Raw genomic sequence first — 24182 nt, 5'->3', positions numbered from 1 at the left:
TATGTAGCAAGTCCAGTTGAGTTTCTGGTCCAGGGTAACACCAAGGATGTTGATAGTGGGGGATTCAGTGATGCTAACACCATTGAATGTCAGGGGGCAGTGGTTAGATTGTCTCTTAATGGAGATGAGAGCATTGCATGGGCAGCACAATGGCTCAGTGGTTGGCCTCACAGAACTAGGGACATGGATTTGATTCCAGCCTTGGGTGACAATAAGTCCGCGGGGTGTTCACAGAGGCTGATGCTGCAAAAGCGGGGGTATCTGTTGCTGCGGGGGGTGGGGGGGGCTTGCCCTGCTGGTTGCGATCCTCATGGTCATTTTCCCTTAGTCATACAAGGAGAACTGGCCATTTGGATACAGAACTAGCTTAAAAGGTAGGAGACAGAGTTTGGTGGTGCAGGTTTGATGGTCAGATTAGAGGCATGTGACCAGCAGTGTGCCACAAGTATCGATGCTGGGTCCACTGATTTTTGTCAATTTTATAAATGGTTTGGATGTGAATATAGAAGGCACGTTTAGTAAATTTGCAGATGACACCAGAGTTGATGGGATAACAGACAGCCAAGAAGTTTACCTTGGAGTACACAATGGGACCTTTATCAGATGTGTCAATGGACCAAGGAGTGGCAGATGGAGTTTAATTTAATCAAAGGTGAGATGCTGCATTTTGGAAAAGCAAATCAGGGCAGGACTTAATACACTTAGTGGTAGGGTCCGGGAGAGTGTTGCTAACACAGAGATGTTGGAGTGTAGGTTCATAGTTCCTTGAAAGTAGAGCTGCAGGCAGAGAGGACAGTAAAGACAGCAGTTGGTATGCTTGCCTTTATTGGTCTATAGTACAGGAGTTGGGAGGTCATATTGTGACTCTACAGGACATTGGTTAGGCCACTATTGGAATACTGCATGTAATTCTGGTTTCCCTACTATAGGAAGGATGTTGTGAAATTTGAAAGGGTCAGAAAAGATTTACAAGGATAGTGCCAGGGTTAGAGAGTTTGAGCTATAGCGAGAGGCTGAATAGGCTGGGGCTATTTTCCCTGGAATGTCCGAGATCAAGGGGTAACCTAGTGGAGAGTTATAAAATCATGAGGGGCATGGATAGGGTGAATAGACAAAATGTTTTCACAAGGGTGGGAAGTCCAAAACTAGAGGATATAAGTTTAAGGTAGGAGGGGAAGGATTTAAAGTGGACCTAAGGGGCAACTTTTTCCACACAGGAGGTGGTGCATATATGGAATGAGCTGCCAGAGGAAGTGGAGGAGGCTGGTACAATTACAACATTTAAAAGGCAGCTAGATGGGTGTATGAATAGGAAGGGTTCAGAGGGATATGGGTCAAATGCTGGTGAATGGGAGTAGATTTATTTAGGATATCTTTGGTGATGCTTCATGCTCCCACCAAGACCTTGAAAAAATTTGTTCTTTTTGTTTTCAATTTCCATCCCTCTGTAACTTTCAATCTTGCATTTCTGACACTTCCCTTCCTCCCCTTGACCTTTCTGTTTCCGTTTCAGGGAATCAACTGTCCACTGCCAACCACTACAAAGCCATGGACCCCGATATTACCTTCACTACAGCCCTCCACACCCCAAGTCCTGCAAGGATTCCATCCCATTCTCAGAGTTCCTTTGTCTGCAGCACATTTGTTCAGATGATGCCACTTTCCAAAACAGCACTACAGATATGGCTTGTTTCTTCCATAAGCATGGTTTCCAGGTTGACAGGGCCCTCAACTGGATCTGGCCTATCACCCATGCTTCCACCTTTGCCCATTACTATCACACACAACAGTGTGATCGGGCTCCCCTTCTCCTCACTTTTCATCTCACCCACCATTTCAGACGTGCAGAATGACATCATCAAACACATCTTCCCCCCTCCCCCCCACCCCCACCCCCGTCTGCGTTTCAGAGGGATCATTCCCTCCAGAAAACCTTAGTCCATTCCACTACCAACGCCAACCCGCTCCCCAGCATCTTCCCACGTGGCCGCAGAAGGTGCAACACGTACCCTTCACCTCGTTCCTGATCACCATCCAAGGGTCAAAATACACTTTCCAGATGAAGCAGTCTTTCACCTGGACCTTGAAGATAGTGAGGACTACAAATGCTGAAAAGTCAGAGCCGATAAAATGTGGAGCTGGACAAAGCACAACAGGTCAAGCAGCAGAGGAGGGGAGTTGATGTTTCAGTCAGGACACTTCATCAGGACTGGGGAAAGGGAAGGGGGTAACAAATAAATGGGGGAGGTGAATGGGGCTAGGGGAAATGTTGGTAGGACAGCAATATGTGGATGCAGGTACGTAATTGCAATTGATCAGTGGGAAGGGTGGAGAGGATAGGTGGGGAGAAAGATGGAAGATGTTGGGCCTCAACATAGAAGTCACCAATAACCCTCTTTCTCCACCCTGCCCTTTGACCTCACCTAACCTATTCATCTTCCTTCCACTTATCTGCTTTACCCTTCCCACTGACTAATCACAATCACCTTCTTCCTACATCCACCTACCATTTCCCCTGCCCAACCCCTTGCCTCCATTTATTTCTCAGCCCTTCCCCCAACTAGTCCTGATGAAGGGAACTGCCCAAAACATCAACTCTCCTGCTCCTCTGATGCTGTTTGACTGGCTGGGCTTTTCCCAGCTTCACATTTTATTGACTTTTACCTGTAGCTCCTCCAACTTTGTGTATTGCATTCACTACACCCAATGAAGCTTACTCTACATTGGAGAATCTGTGACCCCTTTGCAGAACACCTCCGGTCTGTACACAAGCAAGAATCTGACCTTCCCGTAGCCAGTCATTTTAACATAGCATCCTGCTTACATGCCCACGTGTCTGTCCTCGGCATCCTGCAGTGCTCCAGTGCTGGAGGAGTAACATCGCATCTTCAGACTATGATATGGAGGAACTGGTGGTTGGACTGGAGTGGACAAAGTTAAAAATCACAACGCCAGGTTATAATCCAACATGTTTATTTGGAAATATTAGCGTTCAGAGTGCTGCTCCTTCATCAGATAATTGTGGAGAATCAGGTCTTTACAACCACCTGATGAAGGAGCAGCGCTCCGAAAGCTAGTGCTTCCAAATAAACCTGTTGGATTATAACCTGGTATTGTGTGATTTTTATCTTCAGACTAGGCACTTTACAGCCTTCTGGACTTAATATTGAGTTCAACACCTTCAAATTCTGAACCAACTTCGATTCCTTCCCTTTCTTTTCGCTTTACTTGTTACATTCTCTTCATGCCCTCTCTCCCCACCCACCAGCCCAGTGGGATGGTCTGATCTTTCAAGTTAGACACACCATTGTTTTACCATTCTCATATTCTGATAATTGAATCTGAACTTTCAACATCCTTTCTCCCCAGCACTCTACACCCCACAACTCCCATCTTCCAACAACAGCATAAATGCTACCCCCTCCACACTTTACTTCAGCTCTGATTAAGAGCCATCCAGTCTCAAAATGTTAGCTTGCTCTCTCTCCATGGATGCTGTCTGACCCACTGTGATTTCCATCATTTGTTGTTTTTGGGTCTGTGACTCTGACTAAATGGATCAAAGCTCATCAATATTGATTGACTGGAAGGTTGATTGTGTCCACTATTATGAAAATCTCTCAAACTTCCCATCCTTTCTCTCTAGAGAATCAACACTCATTTTACTTACTCTTTTGGTTTTTGAATACCTTGGAAGACAGAAATGCCATAAAAAAGGTCACAAGTGAGAAATATTACAGCTAACGTACATTCCATTTTCTTGGCAACTTACACCACAATATCCCTTGTGCTTTTGGATTACAGGCTTATAATCATTCCAACTAACTATTATAAACCAATTAACAGTAGCCCACTTTTCAGATACTTATGCAGGTTCCAGCGAATTATACTGAATCAGTCTGAGCCGAAGGTTCTTGCCTTGGCAAATAAAGCACATGTTAAGACATCAACATGCAGAATACTTCCCTTAATTTATATCAAAACAGTGGATGAAAGTTTTGTCAACAAAATCATGACAGGAATTACTGCATTTAACTGTATAAATAGTTGGCCTCTTATCCACTGGGAAACACTTTGCTGCTACTTGTACAGGAAGTGAGTGCAAGCTTGTGCCCTACCATGACCTCCGTAAAACTAGCATACTTTAAGTTGAATTTAAAAGCTAATAAGAAATTACAGTGTCCTAATTATCACAGGTAAATTAAATGCTACAACCGGTATTTCAAGTAGGACTTGCATGCTTAGACAGCTGGTACTCAACACACGGAGGTCATGGTAGGGCACAAGCTTGCATTCACTTCCTGTACATTACTATATTAAGACACACATACAAGTATCACAGGACCAAAATGGAATGAATGATCAGCTTTTATTCAGGAACTTGGAAATGTAACAGGCCATTAAACAAACAACTCCAGTTAAATGCAAAATATTAGCATGCAACATAATGTAACAAAACACAAAACTCAACTTAAACCTTTTGGAAAGATTAGCATTAGCCTCAGTGAACATTAGCCACTCTAAACAAGGGCTGCAATCAAAAGAACAGGAGAAAATAATAACTATTGGCTGGAATTCCACTTTGGTTCATACCAGGACAGGTAGTTCAAGTAACAGTGGAGGAACTCACAAAAGGCGTCTGCTGTCTCTTACAATCATCTCTAGCAGAGATTAATGTTTTTGATCAAGAAAATGAAAAGTCAAGAAAAAGGAGGACAAAAGCCTTTTTCCATTCAAACCTAGACTGAGGATAGCTATCAGCATTTATTATACAAGTCCTGCAGCTTTAATATTACATTTGTAACATTTTGTTAATTTTCAAGTGCAATTATCAGTACAAACTCTTTTTTAAAAAAAATCACAAATATTTACAATCATTCAAATTTAACAAATCACAAAATACTATTACACTTTGATAAAATTGTTAAAGGCAATTGTGGTTTTGGTACTAGCCTTTCCATACAATTTGCTTAGGGGATTGCTATGGTAAGAAGCATTGTTGAGTCTCCTGGGACATAAAAGGCTTAATTCTGTTAACACACCGCAGACTCTGAGCACACCTGAACTACCTGTATCATATAAATTGTATACACAGTATGATGACAACTTTGATTCTCAGTTTACAATTTCAGGACGTGCCCTGAATTAATGCAGGGCTCAGCAATGTCTTAGCCTGCCAGTTTTACCAGCAGCATTCCTTGTATTAACTAAGCCAGCATTCAAGCACCCAGTCTCTCAATAGCTTAAGATGATGCTGCTGCACAATGTCTTTTGATTTTGGGGGCCATAATGTATTGTTCTTAGACCATGAAAGGCCAAAATTCTAATATGATCATCCACAGGAGCAGCCTTCAGAACGTCATAGGGTGCTGAAATGTCTCAGTGTCAAGTTTCACATGTCCACGGGGTACTAGTGGAGTGAATTAATTGAGGTCTTCTTACTTGTATTAAGTCAGGAGCACTAGCAATTCAGATCTCAAGAGCATGCAAGGACAACAATGTTCTGCCTGGCATTTTTGAGGGAGGGAGAAAGGAAAGCAAAAAAGATCCAGTGAAAATAGCTTTGGTTACAGTGGACATATTCACAAAGAAAATCACCAGCTTCATTTTTTTTTGGAGATCACTACCAGGTTGATTTTCTCAAAAGAAAGTGCATTCAGCACCAGCTAAAAACCATTCAGCAGGGCATTGTGCATCATTGCTATAAGTGCAAAGTTAGCTGGACAGCATCTGGCAGGACATTTCCACCATATTATTTTCTAGTCAAATACTTCATCTTTCACTATTTGGTAGAAAAGGTAATTTACATTTTCTTCTACCTTGCAGTAGAGTAAAGATTAAAAATGAAATTGCTGTAAATTGAAATAAGGAAACAGTGCAAATGGAACTTAGATCAGTCAATTTTTTTTAAATTAGGTTAAATAGGCTTCTGTGGGACACTTTTGGTTCCCTCCAGATTGTCTGCTGATATCTGTTTGCAAATCAATAAATGGTTAATGTTTTCTTCATAGCAGTAGTTAGTATTTCTGAAGTAGTCACCTGAGCATGCAAATGTTCAACAACTAAGACTTATAAAGAAAATAGAAGATGCCCACCTCAGGCACAAACAATAAAAACACAAAAAGGTCATGCTTAAAATTAGTTCTCGATTAATATCAATTGCAAATCAAGTAACACTAATGCTTTAGAGGTCCTTTTCCTAATAAACTTCATTATGTACTGTAATCAAATTAAAGGATAGTGTTTACTGTCCCTGCTCTCCCCCCCCCCCCCCCCCCCCAAACAACCCACCCACAATATACATATTTTCATTTGAATTTAGGGGGGTTTTTTATACTTCTCACCTTTATCTCATAAATATGCAAGTCGCATGTAAGTCAGCTCTCTAACGTCTTGGTTGGTTATTAGTACTAGTCTTCAGACAAAGGAGTGTAGAAGCCCAATGAGAGAAAATAGTTGGACTACAATCTTCCCAACAATTTTCATCTCATACAGCAATGACAATTTAGTTAGGTATAATGAAACAACATTGCGGAAGCTGGAAGTTTAAAACAAAAACAGAAATTGCTGGGGAAGTTCAGCAGGCTTGGCAGCATCTGCAGACAGAAAGCAGAATTAACATTTGGAATTCAAGGACCTTTCTTAGCTCATTGGACTTGAAACATTAACTGCCTTCTCTCCACAGATGCTGCCAGATACCTACTTATTTAGCGTTTTGTTCCACTGTCGTCGGTTGTCCTCTAGCAACTCACCATTCTGCCATTTGACCATCAAATTTAAGTTTTAGCAGGCTTTCTGGTAAGTGATAGAGAACTACAAGCATTAGAGAAAAGCTCAGTTCTGCTTTCAGCTAATGTTTAAACAAGGCACTCCATTGTTCATTGTTAGAATTTGATCAAATACTTCAGTAAGCCACAGTATTCCTTTTTTTTAAAGCAACTTCAGTGTCGCAAATTGTCACAAAAGGGGAAAGGAAGTTGACACCAATGAATGAATGAGAAAAACTGGTGAAGGGACCAAAGCACAAATAAAAGTAATATATTCAGGAAACTACAGTAGATCAGAGCAGATAGCGAAATAAATGGCAGACCACGAGTCAAAGACTTGAGAATGTGAGGCGAGACAAAGGATGAGAAAGTGGCCCACTCTTCTAGCCTGCCCAAGCCCTTCTGCAGCCTTCTCATCTCCTTAACACTTCCTGTCCCTCCACCTATCTTTGCGGCATCTACAAACTTAGCAACAATGCCCTCAGTTTCTTGGTCCAGATTGTTAGTGTATAACATGAATAGTTGTGGTCCCATCACTGATCTTTGTGGAACTCCACTAATCACAGCTGCCCTCCTGAAAAGCCTCCTTTATTCCCATTCCCCAAGTTCTGCCAGTTAGCCGATCCTCTATTCATGTCAATACGTTGCTCCTAACACTATGGGCTTTTACATTATTTGGCAGCATCCTGTGCAACACTTTGTCAAAGACCTTCTGGAAATCCAAATAGATCACATCCACTGTCGACTTGCTCATTACCTCCTCAATGAATTCTAAACGATTTAATCAGGCAAGACGTCCCCTTGATGAAGCCATACTGACTCAGCCCTATTTTATCATGCACTCCCAAGTACTCTGCAATCTTAGCCTTAATGACGGATACAAAATTCTTAGCAACGACCAAGATAGGCTAATTGGCCTATGATTTCCCGTCTTCTGCCTCTCTCCCTTCTTAAACAGGAGTATTACAATAGCCATTTTCCAGTCTTTGGGATCCTCCCTGACCCTAATGAGTCCTGAAAGATCACCAAAGCCTTCACCATCTCCTCAGTGATCTCTTCAGAACTCCGCGGTGTGGCCCGTACAGTCCGGGTAATTTAAATAACTTCAGACCTTTCAGCTTCCTCAGCACTTTCTCCACATTGATGACCACTACACTCATTCCTGCCCTCTGACTCTCAAAGTTCTGGTATGTTTACAATGTCTTCCATATGAAGACTGATGTAAACCATATACAGTTCCTCTGGCATTTCCGTTATCTATTACTACTTCTCCAGCCTCATTTTCCAGCAGTCCAATGTCCGCTCCTGCCTCTCATTTACCTTTAATATATCTCAAACTCCTGCAAACTTCTTTTATATTACCAGCTAACTTATCCTCACATTTCATCTTTTCCTCCCATTATTGTTATTTTATTTGTTCTCTACTTGTTTTTAAAAGGCTTCCCAATCTTCTGGCTTCCCACTAATCTTCACTACATTGTATGCTTGGTTTTGTTTTTCTGTTGTCCCTGACTTCCTGGTCACTAGCTCAGGATCACGGAGACAAACTGCAAGTACTTTTAATACCAAAACTGAAAATAACCAGCACAGGAGAGACTGGGGATTAAACCTAATCATTAATAAAACATCTACATTTATAAGTCTAGCAGAAAAATAGAGATCCAATTAGAATGATGTTTCACTAAGATTTTAGGGTGTATCTTTTAAATCAGCAATTAAGGAGTTAAAGTATGTTTACATTATTTAGTGTAAAAATATATTTTGCTCGTGTAAGAGAATGATTGAGCTTTCTGTTTACTGAGGGATCAAATACAATGCAGTCCTTTTTGAAGAAATGCCATTTTCCAGTCAAGTCAACCACAAGTGAAACGAAGAACAAGGTTATCACAACTCAAGAAGAATAAAATACATTCTGATTGACAACACTCACATGGTGTCAGTATATCCCTCAGCATTAAGCCTGATTAGATCCAAAAAATAACTGTACACTGAGGATGGAATGATGATCACTGTTAATGTTATCCCCCCCCATGTCATCCCTTCACAAATGGGAGAAGTGCAAGATAGAAAAGAATCTTATGCAATAAAAATATTCTTAAATGCCTCATAAAGCTAACAGTGCAAATAGGTCACTTGTGTCTCAGCTCAATAGAAAACAGCTCATAATCATAAAAATGAGAAAACACTACACTAGAGGTCTACTAAACAAAGGTTGGCACTTGAGTACTTGTACGAATAGGTACAAATCTATGTGTTGCTTCCTTAAGATACCAGTTATTCCCCTTTTACAAAACAAATTTTCCTGTAATGTGAGCTGTTTTGAGAGTTTGGAAAAGGGAACCTCGAACAGTGGCAGCCTTTTTGGTGAAATGCCCATACATTGAAGAAGCACATACAAAATGCAGCTTAAAACAAAAACAGGTCTTTAGTTGCAGAGTTTCTCACTTTGACTTCTGATCATCTTTCAACCTGCTTAAAAAAGTTAAATGTCCAACCCAAACCCAAAGAAGAAAAATATTTGTGGCAGCAGCATTAATTTGATAGCTTTGTATTTTGTTTCACAAAGATGTACCAGGAGGGAAGAGAGAGCTCTGCGCAAGTCAACTGAATATGAACAAAATAGAGTTGTGAAAGAAAACAATTCACTGAAATCTGAACCTAATTAAATATGGTAAAACGCGCACTTAAAAAGGTACAGTGAAAATTTTATGAGTGACATGTGGTCACAGATGAATGGATGGTAAATGGGCACAACTGAAATTTAGCTAGAAAAATGAATTACCCAAGAGCACCTTTGTACCATGATTCAAGAAAGTTACAAGAATCACAATCATGAATTAAGAAAATAATGCATGACGATCCCCTGGCAACAGTAGCAAAGTCCAAATTGCTCTGCAGCAGTCAAATGAAACAACTCATTTTTATCTTACAATGCTGCCTCTCAACTGTTCCAGCTTCAATCGCAGCACTGTGAAGTAAATGAGGTGTCACTACCACTACCACCCCATGCCACCCCTTCTCATCAGGACAGCCATCTGTATAAAGAGAGCAAAGCAAACTTTCATGCCCAAGCTTTTACAGAACAGTCCCTGGCATGGAGGAAAATCAGTAGCAAAAGGGGAAATCCACAACAGAACACAACCAGATAGATCCTATGGAACTGGAGATTTCTGTTTATTACAGAGCTGTCAAATAAACTTGGCCAAAGCACTTGCTTTAAATTTTAAATAATTAAATGGTGACCTATTACAAGGGTGATTATTATGAGCTGTAAGAGGGAACTTCAAAGTAGAGACACAAATAACAATGACGACAGCAATATTTAACACAGCAGGTTTTCTACAATGACAAAGAATGCATTTTAACCTTTCTTGTGATATGAAACAAAACGCGCATTTATCGTGAGAACTTTGACACAGATATTCCCAAGTCATTAAAGAAACTAAAGACAGTCTTTTCAAAATTTATGCTTTTTTGATCTTTTTCTGTATATACGTTTTATAGTAGAAGTTGCTGAAGAGGATAATGATGGTGATGATGTAGATGAATACAAAAAGGTTAAATCCATCTGGGAAGTCACAGTCCGTGAAAAGATTATAGGAGGTGTGCACAGCGATTCCAAAAAACTGAAGCTAGAATTCAAAAACAAAAGGGAATGTCAGCATATTTGTTACTTGTCTTGTAAGGCTTACTCTATATGCCAGAACTTTCCTGGGCCCACTCAAAGTATGAATCCATCTTTGAGATACTAAACCTACTAGATACTACCAGCTATTTCTAGTTTTCATTTATTTCAATGTTTTCTTTAAATGCTTATTGCAAGAGGGCCTACTTCACTTCATACACAAACACGCATCTCCCAACGGCAATACATTACAGCCAATGTACCCTGTCATTTTCCTATAGTGTATGGGTGATTTGTTTAAGTGCACAGGTATCTTACCATTTTTGGTGCAGTTACGTATTGAGATAATGCTAAGCAACTCATACAAGAACTTTCAATTCCCTGGCTTAGAGGGAGCATTGCTGACAGGTTGTCACCTTGCACAGAATTGGCAGTGCTGGAAACTGTTACTTCTATTCAGCATTCAAGCATACAGTGCACATTTTGAGATCACTGTAGGAGGACCATAGTTGTTAGTGCTATCTTTGCAAAACGGAAAAGGCAATGACACATTAACACCGCAGAGAAATCTTAACACACACAAGACCGAGTCAGGATTACCAGGTCTTTTCCAAACTGGAAAGTGGTGGACTGCCACAATGATCAGGCCCAGGGCCTCAATTATTTACTATCGATATTAGTGACTTGGAGGAGACACAGAGCATAACGTAATCAGAAACTGCTGGTGAAACTCAGTAAGTTGAGCAGCATCTCAGAGTGAAAACAAAGTTAACTATTCAGGACGTTGCAAGTCCTGAAGAAGGGTCACTGGTCCTGAAGCGTTAACTCTGCTTTCTCTCCACGGATGCTGTCAGACCTGCTGAGTTTCTCCAGCAATGACTGTTTGTTAAACAGGCTTTTCAATTTATATTTCTTGCGTATCATGTGGCTTGATTAAAAGTTTAATTTGTTAATTGAATAAGACCAAGAGAGGTACCAGAAATTATTTAATACATAAATTGTTAAAGTTAATTAAATAAAGAGGTATGGCTGGGCAGGTGATGTGCTGTTACTGTATGATGTGGGAGCTGGCTGATCATTGTGAATGGCAGTGACCACATCTGCAGCAAGTGTCAGTTGCTGAAAGAACTCCAGATCAGAATTGATGATCCGGAATCTGAGCTTCAAACACTCCAGCACATTTGGGACGGGGAGAGTTACCTGGACATTTTGTTTCAGGAGACAGTCACACCTGATAGATTAATTAATTCAAATTCATTCAGTGATCAAGAACAACAGGGTGTAACTGTAAGTGAGGCAGGTAGGGGGATTCTGAGTTCAGGAGTGGAGAAGCCTCAGCCCTTGACCTTATCTGACAGGTATGAGATTTTTGCTCCCTGTATGGATGAGGAAGAGAGCTGTGGACAGGATGAGCCAGCTGACCACAGTACCATAGTGCAGGAGGCCATTCAAGAAGGGGAAGCAAAGACAAGCAGTTGTTATAGGGGATTGTATAATTAGTGGGATGGATAGTATCCTTTGTGAGCTGGATCAGGAGTCCTACATGGTGTTTTTCCTACCAGGTGCCTGGGTGCAGGACATCTCTGACCGGCTTGAAAGGATATTGGAGCGGGAGGGGGAGGATCCAGTTGTTGTGGTCCACGTTGGTACCAACAACATAGGCAAGGCTAGGAAGGAGGACCTGTTTGGAGATTATCAAGCACTAGGAAGGAAAGTGAAGTGCAGGTCCTCAAGGGCCATAATCTCTGGATTACTGCCCGAGCCATGTGCTAATTGGCATAGGCATACGAAAATTAGGGAAGTAAACACATGGCGAAGGGATTGGTGTGGGAAAGAGGGATTCCATTTCATTGGACACTGGCATCAGTTTTGAAACCAGGGGGTCTGTACCAATGGGACGGTCTCCACCTGAACCGATCTGGATCCAGTGTTCGAGTAAAAAGGATAAATAGGCTGGTCACGGGGACTTTAAACTTATGAGGCAAGGGGGAGGGAAAGCAAAAGCGACAGGGAGTATGGAGTTAAATGGAAAGATAACCAGCAGGATAACACATGTGCAGGTGGGTTTAAGCTCGAAGCAGACTAGGAATGCAGCAAAAAGGAAGGATAACTTAGGACATCTAATATCTTTAATAATGAAAGAAACTTAGCATTAAGGCACTTTACCTGAATGCCCATAGTATTCGTAACAATGTAGATGAATTAATGGCACAAATCATTGTGAATGATTATGATATGGTAGGCATCAAAGAGATGTGATTGCAGGGGGTTCAGGACTGGCAGTTAAACATCCAAGGATTCACAACTTGTCGAAAAAAGAGAGGGAGGTGGGCAGAGGGGGCAGGGTTGCCTTGTCAGTTAAGAATGAAATTAAATCTATGGCACAGAATGCCATAGCATCAGATGATGTAGAGTCTGTGTGGGTGGAGTTGAGGAACCACAAAGACAAAAAACCATAATAGGAGTTATGTACAGACCTCCTAACGGTGGTCAGGACCAGGGGCGCAAGATGTAGTGGGAAATAGATAGGACATGTCAGAAAGGCAAGGTCATGGTGATCATGGGGGACTTCAATATTCAGGTGGACTGGGTCAATAATATTGCCAGTGGATCCAAAGAAAGGGAATTCATTATTTCCCTACAGGATGGCTTTTTGGAACAGCTTGTGATGGAGGCCACAAGGGAGCAGGCTATCTGGACTTAGTGCTATGTAATGAGCCAGACTTTATAAAAGATCTTAAAGTAAGGGAACACTTAGGAAGCAGCAATCATAATATGGTAGAATTCAGTCTGCAGTTCGAAAGAGGAAAGGCAAAATCGGATGGAATGGTGTTACAGTTAAATAAAAGTAATTACAGGGGCATAGAGGAACTGATGAAAATCATCTGGAAGCAGAACCTAACGGGGAAGACAGTGGAACAACAATGGCAGGAGTTTCTGGGTGTAACTGAGGATAGAGTACAGAGGTTCAACCCAAAGAAAAGAAAGATTATCTGGGGAGGTGGGGAGGGTGAAATTAGACAGCCATGGCTGACAAAGGAAGTCAGGAGATGTATCAAAGAAAAGGAAAGAGCCTATAAAGTGGCCAAGAGCACTGGGAAATCAGAAGATTGGGAAGACTACAAAAACAGAGGTGAACAAAAAGAGAAATAAGGAAGGAGAAGATCAAATATGAAGGTAAGCTAGCAAGTAATACTTTAAATGATGGTAAAAGTTTCTTTCAATACTTAAGAAACAAATGAGAGGCAAAAGTAGACATTGGGCTGCTCCAAATTGATGCTGGAAGGCTAGTGATGGGAGATAAGGAAATGGCTGAAGTACTTTGCGTCAGTCTTCGCAGTGGAAGACATGGGTAATATCCCAACAATTAAGGAGCGTTAGGGGGCAGAGTTGAGTATGGTAGCCATTATGAAAGAGACAGTGCCAGAAAAGCTAAAAAGTCTAAAAGTTGATACATCTCCTAGCCTTGATGGGCTACATCCTAGAGTTCTGAGGGAGGTGGCTGAAGAAATAGTGGAGACATTGGTTGTGATCTTTCAACAGTCACGGGAGTCAGGGGAAGTCCGAGATGATTAGAAAATTGCTGTTGTAACCCCTTTGTTCAAGAAAGGATCAAGACAAAAGATGAAAAATTATAGGCTGATTAGCCTAACCTCGTTTGTTGGTAAAACTCTAGAATCCATAGTCAAGGATGAGATTTCAAAATTCTTGGAAGTGCAGGGTTGGATTAGGAACAAGTCAGCATGGATTTAGTAAGGGGAGGTTATGCCTGACAAACCTGTTAGAATCCTTTGAAGACGTAACAAGTAGGTTCCGCCAGGTAAACCCAGTGGATGTTATCTATCCAAACTTCCAAAAGACCTTTGATAACATGCCTCATGGGAGTCTGCTGAATAAGGTGAGCTACTGGCATGGATTGAGGATTGGCTGTCTGGCAGACGGCAAAAAGTTGGGATAAATGGTTCTTTTTCAGAGTGGCAGCTGATGACAAGTGGTGTCCCACAGGGTTCAGCATTGGGGCCGCAGTTGTTCACTTTATGTATAAATGATCTAGATGAAGGGACTGGGGCCATTCTGGCGAAGTTTGCTGATGATACAGTTAGACAGACAGGCAGGTACTACTGAGGAGGTGGAGAGGCTGCAGAAAGATTTAGACAGTTCAGGAAAATGGTCCAGGAAATGGCTGAAGAAATTCAACGTGAGCAAATGCGAGGTCTTGCAATTTGGAAAGAATACAAACATGGACTATTTTCTAAATGATGAAAACATCTATAAAACAGAAGTACAAAGGGATCTGGGAGTGCTAGTCTAGCATTCTCTAAAGGTTAACTTGCAGGTTGAGTCTGTGATTAAGAAAGCAAATGTAATGTTGTCATTTATCTTAAGAGGGTTAGAATATAAAAGCAGCAATGTGCTTCTGAGTCTTTATAAAGCTCTAATTAGGCCATTAATACTGCATCCAATTTTGGACCTCACAATTCAGGAAGGACATACTGGCACAGGACCACGTCCAGCAGAGATTCTGACAGTTGATCCCTGAAATGGTAGGACTAACATATGATGTACGGCCGAGGATCCTGGGGATTGTATTCATTAGAGTTTAGAAGGTTGAGAGGAGATCTAATGGAAACTTACTAGATAATGCATGGTTTAAAAACGGTGGACACTGGGAAGTTGTTTCTGTTAGGCAGGGAGATGAGGACCTGTGGGCACAGCCTTAGAATTAAATGAGGAGAGATTTCTTCAGCCAGAGTGTGGTGGGCCTGTGGAATTCATTACCATGGAGTGCAGTGGAAGCCGGGTCATTAAATGTCTTCAAGGCAGAGATTGATAAATTCTTGATCTCGCAAGGAATTAAGGGCTACGGGGAGAGTGTGGGTAAGTGGAGTTGAAATACCCATCAACCATGATTGAATGGCGGAGTGGACTCGATGAGCCGAACGGCCTTATAACCATAAGACATATGAGTGGAAGTAAGAATGAGTTGGATGAGAATATAGGAAGCACGGTCAGTAAGTTTACAGATGACACCAAAACTGATGGGTGGTATAGTGGACAGTGAAGGTTATCTCAAGATTTAGGGTGGCACGGTGGCTCAGTGGTTAGCACTGCTGCCTCACAGCACCAGGGTCCCAGGTTCGATTCCAGCCTTGGGTGACTGTCTGTGTGGAGTTTGCACATTCTCCCAGTGTCTGCGTGGGTTTCCTCTGGGTGCTCCGGTTTCCTCCCACAGTCCAAAAATGTGCAGATTAGGTGAATTGGTCATGCTAAATTGCCCATAGTGTTAGGTGCATTAGTCAGAGGGAAATGGGTCTGGGTGGGTTACTCTTTGGAGGGTCGGTGTGGTTGGGCCGAAGGGCCTATTTCCACACTGTAAGGAATCTAATCTAATGTAAGGAATCTAATCTAATTACAAAGGGATCCTGAGCAATTGAGTCAATGGGCCGAGCAGTGGCAGACGAAGTTTAAATTTGGATAAACGTGAGGTACTGTATTTTGGTAAAACAAACAAGGATAGGACTTAGACAATTAATGGTGGGCCCTGGATAATGTTGTAGAACAGAGAGAGAGATAGAGTGGTTCAGGTACATAATTCTTTGAAATTTGCATCACAGGTAGAGTGTATGGTAAGGAAGGCGTTTAGCATGCTTGCCTTCATTGTTCAGACCTTTGAGTACAGGAGTTTGGGCGTCATGTTGAAGTTGTAGAGGATGCTCAAGAGTCTTCTTGATGAGTACTGTGCGCTGTTCTGGTCACCCTGCTATAGGACGGAAATTACTAAACTGGAGAGGATTCGGAAATATTTACCAGGCTGTTGCTAGGAATGGAGATTTGAGATACAAACATAGTCTGAAAAGACGGGCACTTTTTCACTGGAGCATAGGAGGTTAAGGGAGGACCTTATTGAGGTTTATAAGATCATGAGGGGCATAGATAAGGTAAATAGCAATAGTCTTTTCCCTCGGGTGGGGGAATTCAAAACTAGGGAGCATATTGCTAAGTTGAGAGGAGAAAGTTTTAAAAAAAGGACATGGGGGCAATCCTTTAACACAGTGAGTGGTTTATGTGTGAAATGAACTTCCAGAGAGACTGTTGTACGTAGGTACACTTACAATGTTTGAGAGAGATTTGAATAAGTTTGTGAATAGGAAAGGTTTGGAGGGATATGTACATGAAATCCAAAACATTAGCATGCAGATACAGCAAGTAATTAAGAAGGCAAATAGAATTATGGCCTTTAATGCTAGGGAGTTGAAGTTAAAAACACAAGGAATTCTTGTTACAACCTTTGCTATCAATTCTGTGTCGTATGAACTTATCCTCCACAACCACCTGGTGAAGGAGTAGCACTCTGAAAGCTAGTGTTTCCAAGTAAACCTGTTGGCTTATAACCTGGTGTTGAGAGATTTTTAAACCTGTTACAAGACAGGGTGTTGGTGAGGCTGTGCCTGATGCATTATGTAGATCTTTGAAATATCAGGTAGTTGACAGCTCTGTGGAGATGGCATCAAAAGGAGCCGAGGCCTCGGCCAAATCAGTCACAAATCTTGTTAACAGTGGGGCAGACTTGAGGATCGAATGGCCTACTCCCGCTTCTATGTTCTTAATGCCAATTTCATTTGCTGCAATAAAAAGTGCAAAAGCCTGACCCGCAGAAAATTTTCACAACTGAAATACACATTTGTAGCGTCACTTAAGTATTGTTTAAGGATAAGATGTCTTTTCAGGTATGAAGATTCTTGTGATGCACAACATAATATCTGAAATGTTTTATACACTATCAGATTTTTAAAAATATTTGCAGATTGTCTTTGGCTCACTTATACAACGAAAACCCCACAGAGAATCACACCATATGAATATGAAGCAAACTTACCAGCTGAAGCATAGTGAGATAACGCTTCCACCACAAGTACTTCTGCATGTGTGGTCCCATTGCAGCAATTCCATAGTAGAGGTACATCACAATATGAACAAAGGAATTTAACAAGCCGATGAAGAAGGCTGAAGAAAAGAAAGAAAATTTGCTTGCAGCTATACAAGAGATCAAGTGGTAGTCTGGCGCACTGACCTCTACACCGCTGAAGCCAAACGCCAACTCAAGGACTCCTCTTCCTACTGCCCCCTCGACCATGACCCCACCCCCCCCATCACCAAACCATCATCTCCCAGACCATACAGAACCTCATCACCTCAGGAGATCTCCCACCCACAGCTTCCAACCTCATAGTCCGGGAACCCCGCACTGCCCGGTTCTACCTCCTTCCCAAGATCCACAAGCCTGACCACCCTGGCCGACCCATTGTCTCAGCATGCTCCTGCCCCACTGAACTCATCTCTACCTACCTCGACACTGTCCTATCCCCCCTAGTCCAGAAACTCCCCACAAACGTTCGAGACACCACCCACGCCCTCCACCTCCTCCAAGACTTCAGTTTCCCCGGCCCCCAACGCCTCATCTTCACCATGGATATCCAATCCCTCTACACCTCCATCCGCCATGACCAGGGCCTCCAAGCCCTCCGTTTTTTCCTCTCCAGACGTCCCCAACATTACCCTTCCACTGACACTCTCATTCGTTTGGCCGAACTGGTCCTCACCCTTAACAATTTCACCTTTGAATCCTCCCACTTCCTCCAGACCAAAGGCGTAGCTATGGGCACACGTATGGGCCCCAGTTATGCCTGTCTCTTTGTTGGCTATGTAGAGCAGTTGAGCTTCCGTAATTACACCGGCACCACTCCCCACCTCTTCCTCCGCTACACTGATGACTGCATTGGCGCCACCTCGTGCTCCCGCGAGGAGGTTGAGCAATTCATCAACTTCACCAACACATTCCACCCTGACCTTAAATTTACCTGGACCATCTCTGACACCTCGCTCCCCTTCCTGGACCTCTCCATTTCCATTAGTGACGACCGACTTGACACTGACATTTTCTACAAACCCACCGACTCCCACAGCTACCTGGATTACACCTCTTCCCACCCTATCTCTTGCAAAAATGCCATCCCATATTCCCAATTTCTCCGCCTCCGCCATATCTGCTCCCATGAGGACCAGTTCCACCATAGAACACACCAGATGGCCTCCTTCTTTAGAGACCGCAATTTCCCTTCCCACGTGGTTAAAGATGCCCTCCAACGCATCTCGTTCACATCCCGCACCTCTGCCCTCAAACCCCACCCCTCCAACCGTAACAAGGACAGAACGCCCTTGGTGCTCACCTTCCACCCTACAAACCTTCGCATAAACCAAATCATCCGCCGACATTTCCGCCACCTCCAAAAAGACCCCACCACCAGGGATATATTTCCCTCCCCACCCCTTTCCGCCTTCCGCAAAGACCGTTCCCTCCGCGACTACCTGGTCAGATCCACACCCCCCTACAACCCACCCTCCCATTCTGGCACTTTCCCCTGCCACTGCAGGAACTGTAAAACCTGTGCCCACACCTCCTCCCTCACCTCTATCCAAGGCCCTCAAGGAGCCTTCCACATCCATCAAAGTTTTACCTGCACATCCACTAATGTCATTTATTGTATCCGTTGCTCCCGATGTGGTCTCCTCTACATTGGGGAGACTGGGCGCCTCCTAGCAGAGCGCTTTAGGGAACATCTCCGAGACACCCGCACCAATCAACCAAACCTCCCCGTGGCCCAACATTTCACTCCCCCTCCCACTCTGCTGAGGACATGGAGGTCCTGGGCCTCCTTCACCGCCGCTCCCTCACCACCAGACGCCTGGAGGAAGAACGCCTCATCCTCCGCCTCGGAACACTTCAACCCCAGGGCATCAATGTGGACTTCAACAGCTTCCTCATTTCCCCTTCCCCCACCTCATCCTAGTTTCAAACTTCCAGCTCAGCACTGTCTCCTTGACTTGTCCGGACTTGTCCGACCTGCCTCTCTTCTTTTCCACCTATCCACTCCACCCTCTCCTCCTTGACCTATCACCTTCATCTCCTCCCCCACTCACCCATTGTACTCTATGCTACTCTCTCCCCACCCCCACCCTCCTCTAGCTTATCTCTCCATGCTTCAGGCTCACTGCTTTTATTCCTGATGAAGGGCTTTTGCCCGAAACTTCGATTTCGCTGCTCGTTGGATGCTGCCTGAACTGCTGTGCTCTTCCAGCACCACTAATCCAGTATTTGCTTTCCAGCATCTGCAGTCATTGTTTTTACCTAAGAGATCAAGTTTGTCAATAGCTGAACAATTGCATTCTTTATGAAAAAGGCTCATGGTCATGTTATCAGCCAATCTGTCCAAACAAAGAACCAGCAGCAACCAATGGTCTTTCCTGTGCTGCAATGTTTTATTTATTTGGAAATGAAAAAGTAGGAGATAATTTAGAAAAACAGAGAAAGAAGTTTCACATCAGCTGACACAATGAGTACAATGTGCAGGAAAATATGGAGAAGACAGAAGAGATGACAGTAAATGAAATGCTATTTCAAAAATCTGGTGCAGACAATGCGTGGAATGGCTTCTTTCTGTGCTATAACAATTTTGGGCTGAATATTTTCATTCTCAGGTAAAGCATTGTGTCATTGTGTCCAGTTTGCCACAGTTCACAACTACTTGTCTCACACAATCTTGAGCTTTTCAACTCATTAATTATACTATGGAGCTCTTTGATAGCCTTCTTACATAACTGCATAGCAGCAGAAGCAGAGTCACTCACCACTACTGTGAACTTCTGCATTCATCCTACAGGCACTTTATTTAAAGCCTAGCTGCACACCACTTCCAAACGGCAAACCAGGAACTGCCCCTCACACTGTTGGACTTCACCAGTATCACCTACCGGGGGGAGGTGAAGAGGAGAGAAATGATTTGGAGAGGAGGGCAGACCTGGCCAAAACCAGGAAACCTGGACCCAGTTAGCATGCAGAGACAGTGCAATAACCTAAATTAAAAGAAACACCCACCAGTTCAAGAATAAGGTCACTGTGTATCACAAGACTAAGTACCACCATCTTCTCTCTGCCATCCCACGTTCCTAGAGCCATCACTCACATGAGCTCTACTACTGCACACTCACATCAAGGCTCATGGACTGCAAATCTCACTATTCCATGTATCACACCAAGTCAACAGCCCTCATCCACCTCATCTTACAATAACTAACCTATTCCGTCCTCTATGCTTTCTATTGACTCACCGGGGGTCATCCATCACCTCTCCTGCATTACCATTCATTAGTCTTCTATCCATGTCGAACAAACTCAAACTCTCCCTTTGTCACATTGCAGGAAGAAATGTGGCTAAACCCCCTAGACTGATGTCTCCACACCACCCTGACTGACCTACCTACCTGAATTCTGTGACTAGATGAACTTCACTGACAGGGGTGACAGTGGCCCAATTCCTGGATTTCAAGGTCACAGGTCATTACATTCTGATAGCACCAAGTGCTTGACAGACAGTGGCCAACTACCCAGACTGGAATTGAGTATGCCCCTGATCTGAACTATAATGCAGCAGCACCCCTTGACTAATGCCCTTTAACACATTACTGTCCAGTCCCTTTGAATTTCATACATGGCTATTTACTTGAAACACGTGCAGCGTGTTTGCCATGCAAGCTGTTGATTCTTGCTGTAGGGGTCACTGATATAGTCCTGTGCTTTACAGCAACATATCCACCCTCTTTCTGAGCAGCACTCCCCACTGTGATAAGCTGCCTGCCTCTCCCTCTGCACTGAAACACAAGAGGCTGGCAGCCTCCAAGTAAAGTCAAAGTGAATAAGTGCTTAGAAATCAAGCCCTATGGAGAGGGCAAAGGAAATTTCTCAGAAATGAGTAAGTTTAAATATATAGTTAAATGGAGAAACTGAGGCTGTTCCTCATTAGAACCTAAACAGAAGAATTCAAATTTATGAGAAGTTTTGATCATATTAGTAGGAAGAGACTGTTTCCTCTGGCCAGTCATGGGCAGAAATCATGGCATTAATTTGGACAATGCTTTCAAAGGGCCAGCATAGATAAAAAGGCACTGAACAGTATACCTCTATCATTACAGATATTTTGCTTAAGTTGTTTCTGCTCTACAACAGCACTGAGAGACCAGAATACATTGATTATAAAACACCAGGATATTTGCCAACAATTCTGCTGATAACGTGCTCCAGTTTAAAAATGATGCAATGGAAGATGTTACTTGCAAATAATTTTAAAGTATTCTTATAAAATTTGATTTGAAAAGTCAATGACTGGGCACTTCATGTAAAAGGTTTTTCATAAAGCTATATTTGTCCTGTTGGCCACAAGTTGAATACTTACACTGACCCCCTGGTACATACTTCACTCCAGCCCACCAGTTGAAAATCATTGTACCATGGTGATAAACATGAAGAAATGTGATCTGATTATACTTTTTCCTCAGAATGAAAAATATCTGTCCAAAAGAAAACAAGACAAAAAAAAAGGGAGTCAAAAGGGCTGCAGAAATGATGAAGAAAAGGTTGGAAACTTGTAGGATCTATAATGCAGGTTCAAGGGAGATAAAATAATTAATCCATTCTGCTTCGCCCCCTTGTCACCTCTTGACAATGAACAAATACGTTAAATGGTCGCAGTGAGAGACGAAACAAGAGAACAGTCAATTTTTATGTTGTTGCTTTTCTAAAAACTGACAAAAAAATTCGAGATTGGTGCAAAGAGTAAGTTGGAATCAACTGTACTTCATTCACAATGATGTTAAATTCAGGAATATAAAGTTCATTAGATTTGATGTACAGTATATTATTTAGGATGCTCTCTAATTATCTCAGACAGACAGACTAGTCTATCACCAGGCCAATGCCATTAATAATGTTAGTCTATATAAAGCATTTTTTTTTTAAGTGTAAAATCTCCAAGGAGATATTAGTATTGATTTTATTCAAATTCCATTTTGAAGCCATGAAAATCATATTTCACACTGGGAGATTAAATTTCTAATAGGATTACATTCAGTCTCTTCTTGCATGGTATTCCACAGAGATGAATGTCAAAATAATTTAGCAGTATGGCAATTGAAAAACATGCTTAGAACATTCGTTAAAAATGCTATGGCAGAACTGATGTCATTCAATTTTTTTTATTTCACAGCATACTTTACCAGATAGTAAACAATATTAGTAAGTAGATGCATTTATAAGAGTTCTCTTAATTATCATGGTTGCATATGCAAATGCATGCAATGCAACACTAATGTGCAAAAAGTAACAAGTTTGCAGCTCATTCTCCCTGTCCATAAGCCAAGTCCTGAATTTTAGATGGTACTAATTAATTTTTTTTGGCTTTGAATTAACATTCATAGCCAGGATACGAACCCTCTTATCAAAATCAATCCCAAATAAGCAGGAATCCAATTCACCATACTATTACTGGCAAGGAATACTAATTTCAGATTTGATCATGTAATCGACAAGTTTCCATTCTGTTCCAACAGAAGTTGAAGTTATCTCAAAAACATGGATGAACCAGGTTTAGAAAAGAAGCTCAAACTGTATTTGGATGTCAAAGAAAGAGGAATAAAACTTGCAATTATACAGCACTTCACTGCTTCCTTCAGCAACAATCTCATAGCACTGAACAAAAGTAAAAGTCATTGAACTGTAGCAACTATTCTACATGTAAATAGGGCAGCCATTTTACACGGAAAAATCTTCACAAGAAGCCATGCTTATTTTTGGTGGAATATGTTACCAGTGGAATGCTGGTCAGGACACTGAAAACCTTTGGTCACTTTTCAATAGCCTACCATCATTTAATATTCAGTTCAAAAAGCACTTGGGGCATTAATTCTCATCTCCAGGCAAATCATTCGCCTATTTTAGTGGTGCCAGTCCTAGAATAGAGCTTGAAAGCATTTTTCACTTTTAAGTGAGAATCAACCATACTGTATCAAGTCATGAGTTATAAGTGTACTGGTTAGTTGTCTCAGCCAAATTAATGCACGCTCAATAATAGTACCTTGCCAGAAGCAGTGAAAGTAGTGACATTGTCCTAATGAATTACACTCAATCCATTATTAGTCATTTATTCATATATGGTAAGTACTATGGCACACGCAGTTTTATTGTCAGCATGGGTTAGTACTATTGTGCCAGAGGTGCATTCACTAATCACTGCAAATTGGAAAAAAAGGGAAGTTCCAAAAAAAAACCTCCAACGGCACACTTGGTCAATTAGTAATTGAATTGTGAATGTTAGTTTCCAATTCAAAAACCTCTTTGAAGGGAAAATCTGAGAAAAGCAATAATATTGCCTCTTAAGAGCAAACAGCATTTTGAAAACAATGTGCAATGTAATCACTGAAAAAACTAAAAGTACAGTATTTCCCATATTAAAGGTTGATCACTTACGGTGTCCATCAATTCAATGACTTTAGAGAAGAAAAACCACCAGCAGACATTTGCCATCTGTAAACAGACAAGGGTGATGAAGAAAAAGCTGAAAAGATAAAGACTAAAATAAAAATATAAAATGGTAGACATGCAAAGGAAGCCTATTGCCATCACAAAAGAAACGTTGATACTGTGAGCAGGCATTTTGCACTGAAATTTACTGATAAAAATTCTGCTCAAAGATTTTCAGATGTCTGTTTATTTCCAATGCTTCTTTTTACTTGAGATTTTCAGCGTTCCCTCACTTGTACCCTGATTCAATTTGACCTGTCACGGTTCTGCTAGGCCTATTTTTGAACTTCAGCTATTCGCCAAATGGGCAGATCAGCAGTAGATGGAATTTAACCCTGATGTGTGAGGTGATACACTTTGGAAGAAGTGACAAGACAAG

The 24182-nt window shown here is 42.0% G+C and overlaps 1 protein-coding gene across 1 annotated transcript in view; it reads right to left on the bottom strand.

Annotated features, from left to right (window-relative positions):
• Positions 1-9924: 9924 nt before the first annotated feature.
• The window catches only part of elovl8b (ELOVL fatty acid elongase 8b), a 60397-nt gene continuing 46139 nt past the window's right edge, over positions 9925-24182 (bottom strand). The window contains exons 5-8 of the mRNA XM_072574429.1: positions 23750-23806; positions 21681-21795; positions 17270-17397; positions 9925-10399 (exon numbers count right to left, since the gene is read on the bottom strand). Coding sequence (XP_072430530.1) covers positions 10232-10399; positions 17270-17397; positions 21681-21795; positions 23750-23806 — 468 coding nt within the window. The 3' untranslated portion in view covers positions 9925-10231. The remainder of the gene's footprint in view (positions 10400-17269; positions 17398-21680; positions 21796-23749; positions 23807-24182) is intronic.

Source organism: Chiloscyllium punctatum, chromosome 7, assembly GCF_047496795.1.
Source record: "Chiloscyllium punctatum isolate Juve2018m chromosome 7, sChiPun1.3, whole genome shotgun sequence".
NCBI classification, from domain to species: Eukaryota; Metazoa; Chordata; class Chondrichthyes; order Orectolobiformes; family Hemiscylliidae; genus Chiloscyllium; species Chiloscyllium punctatum.
This window is presented reverse-complemented; position numbering and strand designations above follow the sequence as displayed.